The 18,992-nt window shown below is 41.4% G+C and overlaps 1 protein-coding gene across 2 annotated transcripts in view; it reads left to right on the plus strand.

Annotated features, from left to right (window-relative positions):
- Positions 1–18,992, plus strand: part of LOC103675896 (sine oculis binding protein homolog) — a 160,182-nt gene that overhangs the window by 93,325 nt on the left and 47,865 nt on the right. For both annotated transcript variants that reach the window (XM_040627588.1, XM_040627589.1), the window contains exon 5: positions 550–645. In XM_040627588.1, coding sequence (XP_040483522.1) covers positions 550–645 — 96 coding nt within the window. The remainder of the gene's footprint in view (positions 1–549; positions 646–18,992) is intronic.

The following is an 18,992-nucleotide window of genomic DNA, read 5'->3' on the forward strand; positions in this document are numbered from 1 at the left end:
TTTTTTACTGCATTCGATTGAAGAATCATTGTTCTTACTAGATCATTGCTCCTTTCAGATCTTTATTTAAAAATCAAGGGGAATCAGTTTATCTCTAATAGTATTACAATGCAAAATATAACGATGCAAATTGCTTTTCTTATGGCCTTGCTATTAGAATTTTTTTAAAGTGCATTATCTAGAGATTGCTTAAGCATGCCAAAAAGTTTAAACACGTACGTATGTCATATAATCCTAAATGTGCAACAAAAAGTCACTGGAAGACCAAAATGGTGGTAATTTCCGACAAAATTACTTGATTTTGGTTTGCTTCGTATCATTTAAAATATTACACCACGATGAATTTGCATGTTCAAACCAAACTATGTAAAGAAAAATAAATCCCAAATTTTGATATCTAAAAGGCGTACTGCGTATTTAAACAAACTTCTTAATAATGTTGTTATTTCTGGATTCCCGTTTGTTTAATGATCTGAGCTGTTATGCTTTTAGCTTTTTTTTCTTCCATTATTTGTAAGTCCCTAAATAGGCCATTATATTTCCCTTCAGGCTAGAGATGAAGATGGACATGCTGAAAATTTCCCCCAGCAGCACTATGCTAAGGAAACTCCAAGGCTTGCCTTCAAGAATAACTGCGAACTACTTGTAAGAATAACATACTTACAACAAGTCTAGAATGTTACGTTAGCACAGTGAAAACAGTTTTTGAAAGGGTTTGTTCATTATTACATAATTTATGAAGTATTATAGTTTTTCTGTATAGAGTTCTAAATGCTAATTCTGATATCACTGAATATTAATTATACGATCTCAAATTGTTTGCAAATCTTTTATATCTGATTATAGAGCTTGGATGGCCCTGTCTTTATTAGCTTGTTTTGTATAGTAGTTTATAACCAGCCCTTTGGAGAATGGCTAGTAAAGTTAAAAATACAGAGAAAGACAGTTGATATATACAGCTTGGAAAAAAAACAGTCCCACCTCCACTCTTCCTCCTGCTTCCTAATTGTACACTATTTTAGGAGACAACATGGTAATATTTTGTTCTGCTAGGAAAGATAGCAGAGTTGACACGCAGTACTCCCTTTAGAATTCAAGTATTCCTACACGCTCTTGCCAAACTCAATCAGGAACTTTCGTCTTTTCTACGTAGGAGAAGTCAAAGCAGCGACAGGATGCAGGGATGTTTACAGGTCGTGAGAGAGAGGGTATTAGCTGTGACAGGGACTCTGTTCCAACACAGGGTTAATTTGCTGTTCATTTTATGCCTATTATATTTCTATTAAATGAATCTGTTGGGACCTAATGTTCTTGATTAGCTTTTGAAAATGAGTGCTCCGCAATGCATTTTCTGTTTACCTAAAGTAAACAGAGAATGAATTGTCATTTATTTAGAGATTTAAACACTGCTTTTGAAAATGAAGCTTTATGAGGGATCTAGCTATGTTGTCCCTAAATGTTCTTTTCTCTTCAATTGCATTAAAGCAAAACATTTGCCCCAACTAAATGAAAACACTGGAAGAGAATGAGGATGCTCAGTTGTTACATTCTGAGGTAGTCTCATTTCTATTTGGTTTTTTGGCCGAACACAGTTCAGCTCTGCCAGGTCTCCGCATTAGGCAATCCCACATGTAGCAGTCTTTGGACTTAGCTCTGATACCAACTGTTCATTAAAAACAAGGTGTCCAAAGAGCAGGAGAAGAGAGAAAAATACCGTCCTTACCCATCCTAGCCGCAGCAGCTAGACGCTGCCAGTGAGAAACTCCTTTCCCCGCTCACAAACTGCATGGTTACAATAGCACCACTCACTCTCTGTGTCCTATCCCTTGACCCACCAATCCGCAGGCCAATTCGCTGCTTATAAATGCAATATTTTTTTTTTCTGAAAATTCAACTCACCTTATATTTTATCTTAGGGCTCTTAAACTTCCAGGCCTGCTAGCGTGACCTGTTTTGGGGGAAACCTTTTTCATTCTTTTCCGTTTTAATATTTCGCTCTATAACTATGGTTATCCAGCAGAAGACCCTAGGGGCCATTTATGCTATGTTTTGGTATCAAAATGCTTTGGGGAGTATCTTGCTTCTTTTTAGAGAAATTGTTAAAAGTAACATGCCATATTTGATTTTTTAAAAAATATCTATTGGTAAAATGAACGTGCTTGAGTGCTGGTTGTGGTCAGTTTATAGAGGAGGAAGTAAGACATATATGTGAACATCTTTTCCAGCTGTCTTTAGAGAAAATATATGTTTAATCATTGCTATGCTTAAACACAATATTGTGTTAGCAGTAGTTTTGAGAGATTGATATAATCTTTGTCCTTCTCGTCACTGTTAGAAATGCTTTATTTTCATCAGCATACTTTTCTGTGATAAAGGAAAAAGGAGGATAAAGAGAAAAAAACAAGCTTATCTCTCCAAGGAGAAATTTAATTTTTTCAAGTGCAAGAAGAGCAGTGGTGTTTGGCTGGTTATGAAGCCTGGAGAAGTTATGTTTCTATATGAAAGAGACTTGTACCTTCTGAAGAGAGAGATAGGAAGTCCTTGGAGTTTTCTTAGTGCAGCTTAGAGCAAATTTTTAAAGACTTCGTGAAAAAAGATGGCAAGTCCCGCTCCAAAGTGCTTTCTTAGCGTAAGAGCCGTCTTGCCGAGTTCCCTGTAGCAAGAGCAGCGGTGGGTTTAGAAAGTGGAGGAGCCTCGTGGGGGATGCCAGTGGCCCTTGGGAGAAAACACTGGGGCCACAGGTTGCTTCTAGGCTCCCAGGTGATCAGGACAGAGGGCTACACGGCTAACTGTCTGGGCCACAGGCGTTGACAGAAAGTACCCTGGCCAGGTAGCTTGGGCATTGCCTTAGACTTTATTAGTGATCGTTTATTGTCTCTGCCCTCTTCCCCACACCCCCGGCCTCTGCTTCTTGGAAGAGGGTTAAGTAACCTAAACAGAAGCAAAGCAGAATTCATGCCTGGAATGCACAAGGATGTGTAATCAGAAGGCACTGACGAACAAAGCATGGGCTGATAGAGAAATCTGCTGTGCAACCGGAGACTCCTGTAGGGTATTGATTTTTCCATTTAAATCCCAAACTGTGATATGTGCCTTCACACTTAATGTACAACACAGATGACTCGATATTTAGCTTGGTGGCCAAGATTCCTTGGTTGGTGATTGTGTAGCAGCTTCCTTATGCTTTTTATTAATTTTGAAAATGTGAGGCTGTCAAGATGAGTGACATTAGATAAAGCTTGAGTACTGTTTGATATAACACAATCCCGTGTAGCCCCTTCTACCTCTTCATAGATAGGTGCACATGCGCACATACGCATGCCAGGGTATTTCGCTGCTATAGCTAAATTTATGACCAAGGCAAATAACTTTCAATAAAGGAAGCTGTAGAAATTCACATCACATGAACACTCCAGCAACATGGCTTGTGGGAGTCCAGAAGAGGGAACATTTAGAGCCAGCTGCGGGGGACTAGCCCCTGCCCCAAACTTCACCTCTATTGCTAGTCCCTTTACCATTATTGCCTCATTCTTTTGGGACTAGAAAGCCTTCTGTCCTCTTCTTTTCCTCTATTACAATGCTCATATCGATGGTGGGAGTTTGATTAAGAGCTATAGTGAGAGGAGGACCTTTATCATATTATGAGTTCCCTCCTCATCATTCAGAACTTTCTCAGTTCTTGAAAGCCAGATGGGAGTAAGACCTTGCAGAAATACAGCAGAAGCTGGGTCCTTGGAGGGAGAAGACCTGTACCTAAAAGAAGAGGAATGTTGAGAGGGTTTGGGGGAAGCAACTGAACACACCCAGGTCTACTCCCCAACTGTTCTCGAGGCCAGTCCAGAGAACATCACTGCATTCAGGAAGGAGGTCAGAATAGAGTCAAAGAACAGCAGCAACAGCCTCGTGTAATTGGGTTGGAGAGAAAGCAGGTTTAGGAAGCCTGAAAGGAGAAATAAGAGAAAGGAAACTCAAGGGGTTTGAGTTTGATTGAGGTTTGATTGAGGAAAACAATCAGCCTGTTTTCCTCAGTTTCCTCGGTGTCATCACCGAGACAAAGTCTGACTCCCTTTGGCTTTTCCTAAGGCTGTCAGGGGTGGGAATTTGCAGAGGAGTCCACAGCTGGGAGACCGCATAACAATAGCATCAGGGAAGAATTCTTTCTGGTCACTTAGAATGCCAGTGTAGGGAGAAGATGAAAACCATTTTCGTTTCGTGGCCTGTGAGCAGAGGTGGTGGGGAGGAGGGGTACTTAGGTAGGTCTTCTATGGGCTGATTTGTCCATCTCATTTCCTTGTGAAGGTAGACAAAAGTTAGATTACAAGAGTTGGACATGGTCCTTGGGCAGAGCTGCTAGTACGGAACTGCTTTGTATTAGTACATTGTTCAGTTAGCAAGACATTATTGAGCATCTTCTGTATACATGGAATTGTACTACACAGTCCTTTTAGGGGACACACAATGGAAAAATGTGCAGTCCCTTCCCTGAAGGAGCTTACAATTCAGTAGGAAGCACAAGCATGTACAGTATTGTGGTCATCAGGAATGTGGGCTCTCAGGTCTTCCTGAAAGTTAGAATTTTGCCCCAGCCAGACTTCAACTTACGTTGTATTACTCCGGTGGTATCACTAAGGATCGTAAGCACAAAGGCTTAAAATTTATGGTGACACATCTGGCGTTACATCACAGTGGATCCTCTTAGACCTCTCTGAACCTCAGATCTTCATCTATAGAGTGTGATAATAAAAGGTCATAACCTCAGAAGATATTGTAAGGCTTGAAAGTGATGACATATTTAAAATGCCTGGTACCTAGTAACATTCAGTATGCATTAGCTACTATTATGACGAATCTTCTTATTGTTGTGATTGTTATCATGACACAGTCGGCTGTGCCCAAGAGAATACCAGCAAAGTTCCGGAGTACAATGGAAGAAGAGGTTATTTCCAAATGTAGTAATTAGACACTTAACAAAGGAGGAGGATACCTTTGATCTAGGCCTTACATGGTTGGATTTTGGTAGTTGGAGCTGAGGTGTAAGGGAAGGGGGCATTCCAAGCAGAGGGAAATAGCATGGCAAAGGCAAGGAGGAGGGCGAGTATAGACCAGGTGAGCCCCCTGCAGGTGACACTAAGTTGACCAGAGTCGAGAGTACCTGAAGAACGAAGAACGGGGTGAACTGGCAGGCTAGTTCATTTGCACAGGTCTTAATAACGGACACCACCCTATCAGGTTTGGACTTTAGTCACTCTACTTCATGGAAATTCCTAGTACTTCTGTGGATTAAAAAAAATTATTATGGAAAATCACTAACATGCACAAGAGTAGAGAGAGTGATGTCATGGACTCCCCTGTACCTATCACCTAGCTTCAACACTGATCAGACTACTAATCTTGCTTCATCTATTGCTTTATCCTGTACCCACCCCATCCCCCTTTTATTCTGCCAAAGGATCGTAAGCAAAGAAGCTTTTTTGCTTTTTTTTTTTTTTTTTTGGTAAGACTTTAGCTCCCCGACTTTTCTGGCTAGAAAGAATCCATTGATACTGATTGAACTGGGAATTGGAGCTTTGGGACTAAGTATGCATAAAACAAATGACTCTTGGTTATGCAGTGTGCTCTTCCTTCCCTGCTCCGTACAGCCTTGCAAGTCTTGGACAATCAGAGATAGTTTAAAAAGCCCTGAAGGTAAAAAACACACCACAATGGCAGTGGTGACTTGAGTTCTTTACTTTCAGGCCCCTGTTTCTAAATGTATTTATGTAAAAATAAAATCAGATCTCTTTGCAACCCAGCCCAGCTCATGAGTATATGTTGTCCTCACAACATCAGTGAAGGGGCGGTTCTGGGGTTGCGGTCATTTATCAGCTATGGCTAGCACTTTCCTGCAAGATCATGGAGACTTCATGAGAACCACCCCCCCCCCAAAAGGTGATAGAAACGGCCACATTTCACTTGAAACTTGATAGGCTTTTCAAAATAGGTGTAATTAACCAAATAAACCAATTAACACTTGGTGTAACAGAAAAGCCAGATTCATGCCTGGCTCAATTTGAGGTCACACAGTTGCTTTGATGTTACATCCGAGCAGCACAAAACACCAAGAATGTAAATTCGTGGTGACACACTTGGACTAACGTCGCATCAAATAAAATATCATATGACATTTGTGTAGGTAGTATGCCATGTACCAGTTTCCTGAAATAGTAATTGTAACAGCCCCAAATACGTCAAATGACCCAGAAAACCCCGGGGACCAGTTGCTGTCTAGAGAGAGTTGGCCTTTCCCACCATTTTCACACCCACTCTCCAGATCCCTTTAGTCTGGGGCTATTTTGCCCCAGTCTTTTGAAATATGTTTTAGAAAAATAGGACTTTTTAGAAAGAGAAGGACCAACATTAGACTAAGCAAGGGGAGGTTCCAACAGAGGTGGCACAATGATGCCTGTAGCAAGACCTCTCTTCTTGGGCAGAGGCAGAAGGGATGCTCTCAGTTTGGGCTGTTGTGCTCCGCCCGCACAGCCCTCTGCTTGCGTAGGTGCTGTTGTTTCACCTGCTCTGGTTTGCTGCTTCCCTTTCTTTCCAGCCTCTTGGAGCCATTGCTGCTGTGCTCTCATGGTTCAGAGCCTTCTTCTCCTGTACAAAGACCCTCTTTACCGCAGTAGACCACTTCCCTTCACTCCCCAACCAGGCAAACCTATTTCAACTCTCTGTTTTTAGTTTCTTTATTTGGGGGAGAAGCCATTTGGGTAAAGGCTAGAGTCCCCCAGCTTCTGCATTGGTATAAGGACATTTCTTGGGGTGAGGGACCCTCGATTTGATTGGAGACCCTTGGTCCTCTTGGTCTTTGGCAAGCTCCCTTTTTTAAGACATGGAGATGTTTGCCTTTCTAGTTTCGGGCCATTGCACAGAAAGGTCAGAGGCATAGCGGTTTGGTTTTCATGCTGACTTCTCACACAGTGCATTGCAGTGGTTCTTAGAGCCAGAGACAGGTGTGGAGGACCCTGTGTTCTCTAAGGGAGACAGTGTGGTGTGGCGGATAAGAGTGGGTGTCGCAATGCCTGCTCTGCACACTGCCAGCTGTGCAGCCTAGGCAAGTCCCTGTCTGCCCTGAGCTTCAGTGTTGTTCTAACCAAGATGAGAATAAACACAGTACGTACCTTATAGGGTTGTTCTGAGGAGTAAATGGGATCATGCATAAAAGTGTGCATCTTACAGTAAAAATTCAGTGAGTGTCAGCCTTATTACTAATAAAATGAAACTAGAAGATGGCATTAGTTTAAACCAAATCTTAAGGCAGATGCTGGGAGTACTTGCCTTTATCCTCTAACTAGAGTCTCTTCCTAGTTGGTTTGCGTAGAAGCCCGTATGTAGTATTGTAACTTCAGAGAAACCCTGGAACATCTACCCACTCGCTCATTTATGCTGAAGGCACTAGAGATGCCTGTTGGCTGTGTAGCAGATATTGCTGATTTGTGAGTTACTGCAATATTGGAATACTTTTTTGAAGAAGAATACAAAACTTTCAAAATATAGTATGGTGTCGTACTGAAAAGCTTGGACTCTTGAGCCAGTCTGTTTGGTTTGGGTTCAGGAATCTCCACCACTTCACCCGTTGGCTGTGTGACCTTGGGCAAGTCACAGAATGTCCATGTTCTGGTCTGTAAAATGAGGACAATATCTGTCCAGTAGGGTTGGTGTGAGGTGCAAATGAATGAACACCCATAAGGTTCTTAGAACAGTATTTGGCAAACAGTTGGTACTCAATCAATGTTGTTGTGATTGTGACTATGATTATTTCTTCCAAGCCTGCTTCTTTTCAGACACATCATAGATACCTCTCAGCCACATTTTCTAGCAATAGATTATCTGAAAGTCTTGGATGTGCACATTTGCCTGCAAAAGCCTCAAAATTTCCTTGTGAACAATGAGGACAGGATACATTATGCAAATAATTCTTAGAGCTAAGCTTTTTTTTTTTTTTTAAATATAACTCTCAGGGAAGACTCCTACATGATCCAAGACCCATTCATCTTGCCCTACCATTTAATAGTAAAATTGTTAATCTTGGAAGTATGCAACCAAGAAATTAAGAGCAAAGCAAAGGAAAAAAATTTAATTTACACCTGAGAATATCTGCAGTAGCAAATGGATGTGCCTGTTAAGGCAAGGAGATAAGAAATCATCCTTTGTGGGGTACCTCCAATATGCCAGCACTGTGCTCAGTCTTTATATACTTTCCTTTAGACCCTTCATCCTCCATAACTTTGCTAAACAGCAATTGTTTTTTTTTTTAAAGATTTTATTTATTTATTCAACAGAGATAGAGACAGCCAGCGAGAGGGAACACAAGCAGGGGGAGTGGGAGAGGAAGAAGCAGGCTCACAGCGGAGGAGCCTGATGTGGGGCTCGATCCCATAATGCCGGGACCACGCCCTGAGCCGAAGGCAGACGCTTAACCGCTGTGCCACCCAGGCGCCCCTAAACAGCAATTGTTATTTCCACTTTACAGGTGGGGAAATTAAAATTCAGAGATGTTATGTTCCTTGCACTGGGGGTGGAAAGGGGATCCAGTGAGCAGGTGCAGAACCAAGGTTTGACCCATATCCCTCTGACCTGTGCTCAGGCCAGGACTCACTGCTGCCTTCTCAGGGTACGGTCCAGGTCTGATGCACCCATTCCAGGGCTAGAGAAGGTATTCAGTCTATGTTGGCGGAATGAAGGGATTAAGGAATTAATTCAGAATCACTCTTTCTAGCTTCCTTATAGTAACAATTCTTTGGGAGAATTCTGAAGCCAGAAAGAACATCTATGAGAATGTCAGGAAGGGGAATTTATTCGGAAAGGTCTGTAATGTTGGAGAATTCCCAATTGCATAATAAATTGTGGGGAAAGGAACCAAAGTATATGTTTTTTAATTTGGTAGATTATGGAAAACATATTTTTCAAAATGGTATAAGCATTTGAGTATATTGTTTTTAAAAATCTGACAGCAATAGATTATGTATGATAAGTGCTAAGTCTTTTGAAGATTTGGATTCTTCTTGTGATCAGTAAGGCCATTTAAAAAAGGGCTGACCTCTTTTGATTTAGTACTGTTGTATTCCTCAGAGTGAGCTGATCTATATCCTTCGAGATTTCTGGCCATTACCCAGAGTCAGGTGTCAGTCATATCCCTCCTCATTGCTTTAATTGCTAGAACTGAACAATTACCTAAAATACCAAAGAAATTTCACCTCTGGTGGCTTCACAGAAACTCTAGGTCATATATCAAGCAAATCCAGACATCAGATAGGATATCAATTATCAATAGAAAAGCACACATGTAACCAGCCAGGACTAAAATTCATCATACTCAGTCACGTGTTTGGTTTATGGCTGGAAGAACAAGCTAAGCAAAGTCTCTGGGGAGAAAAAGGGAAAGGGTCTGAAAGATATTTGGAGTTGAGAAGAATGACATATGTGAGTAATAAGGGAGGCAAGGAATTGGAGATGGTGATGTGGGGGTGAGAGGGGACTGGTGAGAGGGAATTTTGAAAGGGAAGAAGGAAGATAAAAGCCCATGATTAAGCTACAAATGAACAGATTCAGGCAAACAAGAATCTTTAAGAGAATGTATGTTCTCACGGCATTCGGCTTGAAGTCTCTTTCATAATCACGTATTTTGTACGCTTCCCAGTCTTCTGGTCTGAGGAGTCAGGCCTTCCTGGAGGGCTCTTTTCTCCTACTGCATGACCACGTACAGCCAGGAGAGGAGCCTCTATTTAAGTACAGATGAGGCTGCCTTTGGCTGCGAGCTCTGTGAGGCAGGAACTTCGTCTTCCCTCCCTGTATCCTTGGGCACTGCGCTTGCCCACGGCGCATTTCGTGGATTGTAAAATGCACTTTTCCCCCTAACAGTTTAACATCTCAGAAATGGGATTGCAGATTACAACTGATGACCTGTCATTTTTTAATTGGCAGTGTTTTTCCCTATAGTGGTATAAAATAATGGTATCTTAACAGCCAGTGATGACATAGATTCTATGAACTGTGGAGCTCGGTGCCCCGTGATTATTTGTTCAATGAATGCACGCAATAATATATCCCCATGGCTCTAGTTCAGGTAAAAGCAAAATGCTTACGGTTGGCTCTGGAGTGTGCATTGGCCACTGACAAGTTCAAGTGGGGAGCTGGCCTGTGGTGGTCACGGCTGAGCGTGTTACTGCTGTATACTTTCCCTTCAGTGGAGCTGACAGATGGCTTTGTTCCTTTTCTCAAGCAAAATGTTGGACCAGTTAAGTCAGACCCTAGATAAGCCAGGTTTAAAATAATAAGCACAACTTTTTCCTTCATTATCCATAAAATTGCTCATGTTCTACCATGGATTGCACATCCATCAATATTTCTCTTGGAAATTCATGAAGATACATTGGTAGAAGAGTGATGATTTCTTTCTTTTTCCCGCTAGAACATGCTTTAGGTTACTTTAGGATAAAGTATGTTTTTTATAAATCAGGAGGCTCTTATCCATCATCATCACCAACACCAACACCTCCTAGAGAATTTCCCAACCTACTGACGAGACAAGTACACATGGGTGCATTTCCTACACTTCAAGTTTCATAATCCACATCCAGGATATCCACTTGTATAGGTAAAGTTACACCCTTAACTTCATTATGTGAATGCTCTGCTGTTTTATAGTGATCAGATCTCACTATGGTTTGGTTTCATTTTTATGGAAATTTTGAATCTGATTTTGATATGGCAGCAAGATCTGTTACACACTTATTTGTGTGAACAAGGAGGGGAAACCCATATAAACATTTTTAAGTGTCAAAGCCTAAGGTGGGAAGAGGGCAATATTTAAATATTGCTCGCTGTGCTAGGATAAAGCCTTTATATGAAAAGTGTCCAGATTATTACAATATGTAAAATACTGGGGGTTCTCCATTACATACCCATTTCAGTCAGTGGTGCTTTTAACTTCTAAATTGTCTGATAAATGTGTAAGGACTAAACATCATTTTTGGCTTAGAGAAATATTTAATATTTGCCAGATAGCTCGAATTTTGAAAATATGTAACATTGTTGCATATAGATGTATAAAATATAATATATGAAGGCAGATTTTTATGTCCTGTGTGGAAATGTGGATACATTTATGAAGGAAAATGAAAATAAACTAGAGCATTACAGAATTCTTATCAGCCTGTGGCATTTAACACATCTCATTTACGCAGTATTTTTTCTATAATAATTTGATGTTTACATATGAATACATAAAAATAAATAAGATGGAAAAATAAAGTTGTAATGAAATATTTATTTTCATTTTTCCTTAGCATTTGATTTTTAGACAGTGTTCTGACTGTCATCCAATCAGCCAGGTTGGAAATTGAGCTACCAGTGGAGACAGCCGGTCCTAATAATTCACACCCAAAAGACCTTTTCTCAAGGGATATATTCCTCCTGGTTAATTTGGTCCAAATAGTTTCTTACATCTCTAATTTATTCTTTTGTATACACTGCATGAAGATAATGTCTATAGCGCAGTGCAATGTCTATAAAGATTTAAAACCTTTTTAAAAAATCTGGGTATTTAGTATCACAGACACACATGTGAAAAAGGGGATTGAGTATGAAAGTAGGAGGTTATGGTATGTGTGTGTGACCCAGATTTTGAAGACAGTTGTCTATCAGTTTCTCCAGTGCTGTGCTTAAAAGTCATGTGTTCCAGTGCAAACAACGTATAAAATGTGGATCCTTCTCATAAGGAGTTTATAAACAAACTGTCCTTCTATGAACAATGAACTCCCAGTGAATAGCAAAGTGCCAGATGGGTGGTATGCTGATTAGAGAACAGAAATACATATTAAAGTATTCTGTATGCAATAAGGAAGTGAAGGGATGGAAAGAGATGGTGGGATGGAGTCATCAAGAGTCGATGCTGAGAGGAGGCAGGGCCTGGGCTGGTCCTTGGAGGGTGGCTATGCAATGGAAGGGTATCCCAGAGAGAGAGAAGACTGTGTGGGGAATGATGATGAGGGCAGTGAGCAGCGAGCACTTGGCGGGGGCCAGCTGAGAGGCTGCTGGCCATCCCGGGTAAGAGAGGTACCTTGGTAGGTTGTGGTCAGATAATAAAAACAGTGAGAAACAGGCAGCTAATTTCACATTCGATGTTTTAGGATGTGGGGCTCTGTTGTAGGTACCTGAGCCAGGAAGTATTATTATGAAAGCAGTGCTTTCACAGGTTGGTGGATGGAAATGGGAGACTTCTAGAAGGAGGTTAGTACGGTCAAGGCACACAGTGATGAGGACAAAGGCTTCTCACAGCTGGAAAGGCAAGAGGCTGCAAATGGCTGTCCAAAAATATTGGTCACCAAGTTCTTATGACCATGCTAATATAAATAACGGGCAAAGATTTCATCTCAAGCCAATTTTCTTGTAAATTTAGATTTTGAATAACAGTCTTAATTAAGTAGCTAGTTGTGGTCAGTGGCAAAAACAAGATCAAAGTAGAAGCAAGACCCTGACATTTCAAATATTTGTGATCCAGGATGATTCAGGGATCAGTGTGATTGGAACTGTAAAAATATAGACTAGGGGGAAAAATGGCTCTTAAATTTGGATTATTTAAAGAAGGGTAGAACCTCCATTAATAAGAATGTAATAATTCCTTCCCTCCAAGAACAGCACAGAGCCAGTGTGGTGTCTGTGCCCTGGACTCACACTGACTTGGTCCACTTCCTGCCTATGTGGTTACTAGCTTAGTAGTCTTGGGAAAGTCACTTTCTGCATCTGTAAAACAGAAATAATAGCTGTTTAAGATTGAAGTAAAATCTAAATGAGATAATACATATAAAATGCCTGGCATATCATAAGCAGTCAATAAAAGGTAACTGATAAAGTTTAGGAATAAAATCCCTCTTCGGTACTCAACTTTTAAGAGAAGGAAGGAAATACCAATAAATAAAATCCACATGACTCTTCAGAATCCTTTTATTTATTTATTTATTTGAATATAGTTGATGCCATGTTACGTTCGTTTCAGGTATACAACATAGTGTGGTTGGACAGCTCTGCATGTATGCTAAGCTCAACCACAGTGTGGAATCTCGCCCCCCCCCGCCTTTTTGTAATGAAGACAAAAATCTTACCATATGTAGCTTTTGATTGTATGGACTTAGCTTATTCTTCATACCTTGCACGTCCAGGATTCTAGAAGGAGAACTGGTGTTTACTCAGTAATGACCCTAAAAATTTTAAAGATCTTCATCAAATAAAAAACATTTTATTAAATATATTGAGTTTACTAAGATAGAACATTAAATGATTATCAAATGGCTTTGGGGGGAAAAGTCTCATACAAGAAGGGTATGCTATTTAATCCCTCAAATTAAAATTTTTGTAATCCTGCATTCCTAGTTATTCTAATTATGTGACCATTTAAAACCACTTTTCTTTTGGAAATGAACACCATCATCCACTTCTTTGGGCATCTTCTTTGTTCATATGCTTATAAGTTTCAGAACATGTCAAATTAGGCACATAATTATTGATTTGATAAATCAGTTTTCCTTTGGTGTGATTTAGCTGTCTGGAATATATTTGGGACCTGCTGCAGTTGTAAAAACGAAAAAGGAAACAAAGTTCCAAAACAGTGTGAGCAAAACCTCATTTAGTGACCATGAGAAAGCTCGAGAGCACATTCCCTGGGTCAGAACTTCTCTTTGAAATAGTTGGGCTGCCCCCATACAGATTATCAAGGTCACGTTCAAGATTAAAATGAGCTGTGGGACAATAAATTGCCCGTTACAACAGAAAAACATGCAAACAAAAAAATGAGACGTAATGTCTTTCCTTATGCCCTGATTTTTTTTTTCTTTCTGAGCCTAATATACCTAGTTAGTCTAATTTAGTTTTAGCTTTAGTTATGCTTTCTAAAATTACAGTGTGTGTGAGGATTGGAATTTTTTTCTCCCAGCAGGAATGAGGGTATACATAAAATGCTTTTCTCCCTCCCGCTGGGAATGGTGAGTCACATATCTCCCTGCTCTCTCTCTGGGTCTAGTCAGTCTGCTGTGGGGATGCCTCTCACAGGGTCCATGATGGGGACGAGCAGCCTCGCAGCCTTGTATCTTGGAGTCTGGGTCTCAACATCGTTAAAGTGTTAGCCCCAGCAAACAATAAAAGTACAATCCTTTCTTTTTAAATTGTGAAACTAACCACACCAAGTTATATTTAGATTTGGAAGTACAAGTTTAAAAAAATGTGGTTGAATCTACTGTTTAAAAAAAAAAAAATGACCACAGTACGTGGGCTTACATTTTCAGTTTTCTACCTCAAGAAAGAATTGACAGGACTATTAAGGATGCTGATGGTTAGACCAGAAGCCTGGGAGTAGATAAAGTTCTGGAATCAATTCTCCTTCACTCTCAACAGCCATCATCACTATCTCTTTGGCTTATCCTGGCCAAGTGTTAACATGTCTAATGTTAACTGTTACCAAACTTTAAATAGAGAATTTTATGCAAGTGCCACACACTATCGTGCTCTCTTCTCTGCCCACATCATCGATTTCTTCCATCGTTCGTGTGGTCAGCAAGCTTTTACTGAGTGCCTACTATGTGCAGGGCACCAGATCAGCCCGGATGAGTATGAAATGGACTACTTTTAACAGAATTCCACCCCTCACTTTATAAGATCTTTCTACGTTTACTTTATATTATATATATTCTATATAGATAGATATTGATATAAAGTCATCTTTAAAAAGCTTTGAATAGGTGCTCAAGAAATACTTATTGTAGGAATGAATGAACAAACCATACCGATGTGGCTCCCAATTGGCACTTCTCCATAGCCAGCTCAGACGCCAAGGTCTCCCCTGTGTCTAGGGAGTTGTCAGGAATGTCTGGAATGCGGCATACTGGCTCACTTGAGTTCCTTTCTGACACATTTCTGAGTTGTCCAGTTGCCTGGGGGGAATGAACAGTGGCAGAAGGTGTGGAAGCCACTTACGGGCTCTGAGGACTATCTGTGGCCATTCCCTGAGCTGTGGCATACCTCAACCTCTCCCCCGACCCCAAAAGCTCAGGTCTGTTTCCCAAATGAGAGAATAGGGCCTGGAAAGAATTTTCTCCAAATCGCATTTAACCCCCTATAATTCATGTTTATGTTTGAATTTAACTACTAGAGAAGGTATCAAAAGTAGTACTCAAGGCATTAGAGTGAAAAACAGGCATTTTTTCCATTCCTTTTGAACTCTGTAAATGAAGATTTTAAATGAAAAAATGACTTCAGAAACACCGCTGCATGCCTAGGTTTAAGGGACACACTTATTCTGGTTAGTCTAGGACAGCCAGCAGAGCTTCCAGAATGCCTTCCCCCACCCCAACCTCCATTTCTTTCTCTTTTTCTCTCAGGTGATTTTTCACACAAAATGTCAATGGGTCCAAGATGTAGTTTTCTCTGGAACCCTCATTCTGCTGCATTGGCCCCACAGAATCATCATACTTCTTTTTGAAATAGAACTACGCAAAGTCTTAGATTTTATTATGGAATTTAATACCAATAATTACTTAAAATTTAATGAATTTCACTACTGACTTAATTGCTTTTGAGTAGTTCCACTTAACTTATTAAAGAGAAGCAAGGACATATTCATTTAATGAGCAGCAGAAGTCTTGCCCTCACATCTGCCTACATTCTCTTTTCAATTAATCAATTATAGTCCAATGGTGTGTAATTACACATTAAGAAAGTTATTGGATATCTCAGCATGCCTGTCCCGGGAGGCTCATGAATACACTAATATAACACACCTGTAATGACCTGCACTCAGATCTGCAAATTATACTCCTTTCTCTCTCTTTCTCTCTCTTTGCTAAATTAAGATGAGCGCAATTACCATTAACTTTTTGAGTCACATCTATTCAACGTGATACGGAGAGAGAAAGTGAAAGACTGAATGAGAAGTGACAATGGAAGAAAGAGACTTTATCTGCATTCTGAAATTAGTTTCCTGAGACCCGGTCCTTGCGAGCTATCGTGGCATTTCGGAGGGGTAGTGGTCATCCTTCTGGATTATACCAAATACTTGTGAAAAATCCAGCCAGCATTATTTGAACTCAAATAGTGACTTGCTCTTCACCTTCCTTCAATCTCCTGATGAGAGAAATAGGAAAACAGGAAAACCTTTTGAAATCACATTCAGGCAAATTTGCTATAGGCTTGTTTCAAATCAAACCAAAGTCTGGAACTGATCCCCGTGCAGGAGCGCTAAGCCTCTGCATAGCAACTAAGCTGCGTTAAAAGAAAAAAAGGAAAGAAAAGAAAGAAAGAAAAAAGACCCCATTAAAAATTCACCACAAACAAAGAGCAAATTTTACTACATTAATGGCCAAAAGGCTCTGGTTATGTGAAGAGTCTCTTCCAGTATGTCCTTCTGATTTATGCTAAATCAGTCAAACTCAACAAGAACTTCTTGATCCAAATTATACACTAAGAGGCATTCTAAATGCCTAAACTAACCAAGTGATTTTAAGCAAAATGCCCTGTTAAAATAAGCTTTTGATGTCTGCACAACTCCAGCTCAAGAAGCAATCTGTTGACATTTTCGGCAAATGCTATCTTCGTCTTGAGACAGAGACAGCAGTGGCTTCTTCAGAGGATTCTTCGGAGTGAAGGGCTTCCTCTCCCTCTCCCCTCTCCTCCCCCACGCAGAAACCCTGCTTCTCTTGTTCAGTCATTGAGGTGCTGACAAGGTCACGTCTACTGTGATTAATGGCTGTCCATCAGAATAGAAAGAAGGATACTTTGATACTCAGCTAGCAGATGCTCATGAACATGCAAATGATTGTGGCGAGCCTTCTCAGTAGGGAAGGATTTGCTTTGTTGATGTTTTTAACTCTACGGCCAATTTTGGGCATTTCGTGTGTGCTGTTTCCCCCGCTTACAGCCATTGGCCGAGCGCAGCCCACAGTCACTTGGGCAAAGCCTGCCTCTCTGTGTGCCTCCTGGGAATGCCCAGGACCCCGCCGGCCCCGATGGAGAACGTATGTTAGCGGCAGAGGCTCCCCGTGTACTTTCAGGGTGTGTCCCTTCCTGGCACTCCTGGCCTGTCGGGACAAATGTCTCTGCCCCAGGGGCTGTCTTCCTGTGTGGGCTCCGTTTGTGGCATCTCATGGGCCTCCGTGGAGTTGAATTGTAAATAGTGGCCACCACATAAAACATGCCATCTGTACCCCTGTGGGTAGTAGGACGGAACACAAAAAAGATTTATTCCAGGAATATGAACTGATGTTTATAGACATGCTGGGGCTGGCTTTTAAAACACAGTGGAAAACTGTCTCAAAAGCAATTTGAGTACCACGTAATAGAAGCCTGAAAAAAAATGCTTTGGGAGCATGAAGGAAACCTCTGTGCCCAGGGAGATGTCCCAAGCTGGTATGTCCACACCAGTCCCCTTCACCCAGAACTGTGAGATGCCGTGAGGTCTCATTGCAAGTTTCTGGGAAAGCAGGACCAAAAGGAAGAGGAGGCCTGCAGCTCTCATGGTTTGGAGGCCTCGAGTTCCCCCTCAACCCCTTTAATAATTTCTTGAAAACTGGAGGGTAAGGAGATAAGTTTTGGATTGAGCAAATTGAATTGCCACAGGAAAGCTTCCTTATTTGCTGGGCCGGGAATTCAGGACTGTATTTGGGGATGCCCTGTGTTGGGGGCATCATACACACAGGCAGACCCAGGCACCTCAGCCATCAGAGTGATGACCACATGTCCCAGGACTTGCACGACCTTCCCAATTTCACACTTCCTGTCTGTTTTCATAAATCGTTGGTCTACAAATGGGTCCAGGTGCTCAGAATTTGGAAATAGGGTCACTCGTTTTAAAACACCATGAATTATTGACCTATTTAATCCCCATTGTGTGACCTGGGTGTAGTTTTTGTTATCTGTAATACACATATGAAATGTAAAGTCATAAACAGGTTCACAAATAATCGGGCTGTCTAAGCAGAATTGACAGTTTCTGGTTTTCTGTAAGTAGCCCTTTGCCATTTGCTTGCTGATTTTGTTGTCTTTGAATGCTCGTTAGCAGATACAGCCGCCTCGGCCTGTGAACTGAGTCCTGTCCTACTGATTTTGGGTAGTTCCTGTTTGTGCATGCTGCAGTTATTGTCTTGTGATGTGTTCCTTTCCCTGCTCTGTTCTGGAGACCTGGCCACTCCGCTTATGAAGGGAGTGGCATCTCCAATTTCTAAACGCAACCCTGCATCTCCACCCGCACTCAAACCCAAACCCCTGTTGCCACCTATCTCCCCTCCCCACCTCCTGTCCTCCAGAATCCAGAAGGGTGGGGGCGGGGGATAGACTTGCTCTCTCTGCTTTCACCGAAGTGTGCCTAGGAGGGCGACACCTAGCGATGTGTGGTCTATTAACTTCCTCCAAGTTGGCCTTGAAGTTGGGTCCTGTGTCTGGACCCCAGTCTGCAAATTGTGCCAACATGTTGGGGCCCATGAGTTTGATGTTTTAGATTCTTGAACCAGACTCCAGTGTGTGTGTGTCTGTGTGTGTGTGAGTGTGTGTCCGCGTGGGCATGCATGGGTGAATACAGCAACTTTTACTGAAGGTTCAAGTTAGTAAAGGTCTTTTAAATCACAGTACTGTGAAAAGCTTAAATATAACATTCCAGGTCATAAAAGTTCGTAGGCCACCAGGAATCTCTCTCTGGCCACATTCCCGTGCAGATTCTAGTTATCTGTCAGCCTGCTCAGAGCCATCCTCCCCTTCTCCCACTTCCTTCTCTCACCTCTCTGCCGGCTCACGACCCCCTGCTCAGTTTCCCTCAGCTTTTTCTCCTAAACAGTCCAGCCATCCTCGAGGCAGGCGTTAGGCTCCCTGTATTCTCTGGGTACATTTCCTTTCAATCTCACACATTATATACTATAATAACTTTTTTGAAGTCCTGGTGGGAATTCAGCAAGTCAAAGGAGGGCTGATGCTTGCAC

This window comes from Ursus maritimus, unplaced genomic scaffold (genome assembly GCF_017311325.1).
Source record: "Ursus maritimus isolate PB19 unplaced genomic scaffold, ASM1731132v1 scaffold_13, whole genome shotgun sequence".
Lineage (NCBI taxonomy): Eukaryota > Metazoa > Chordata > Mammalia > Carnivora > Ursidae > Ursus > Ursus maritimus.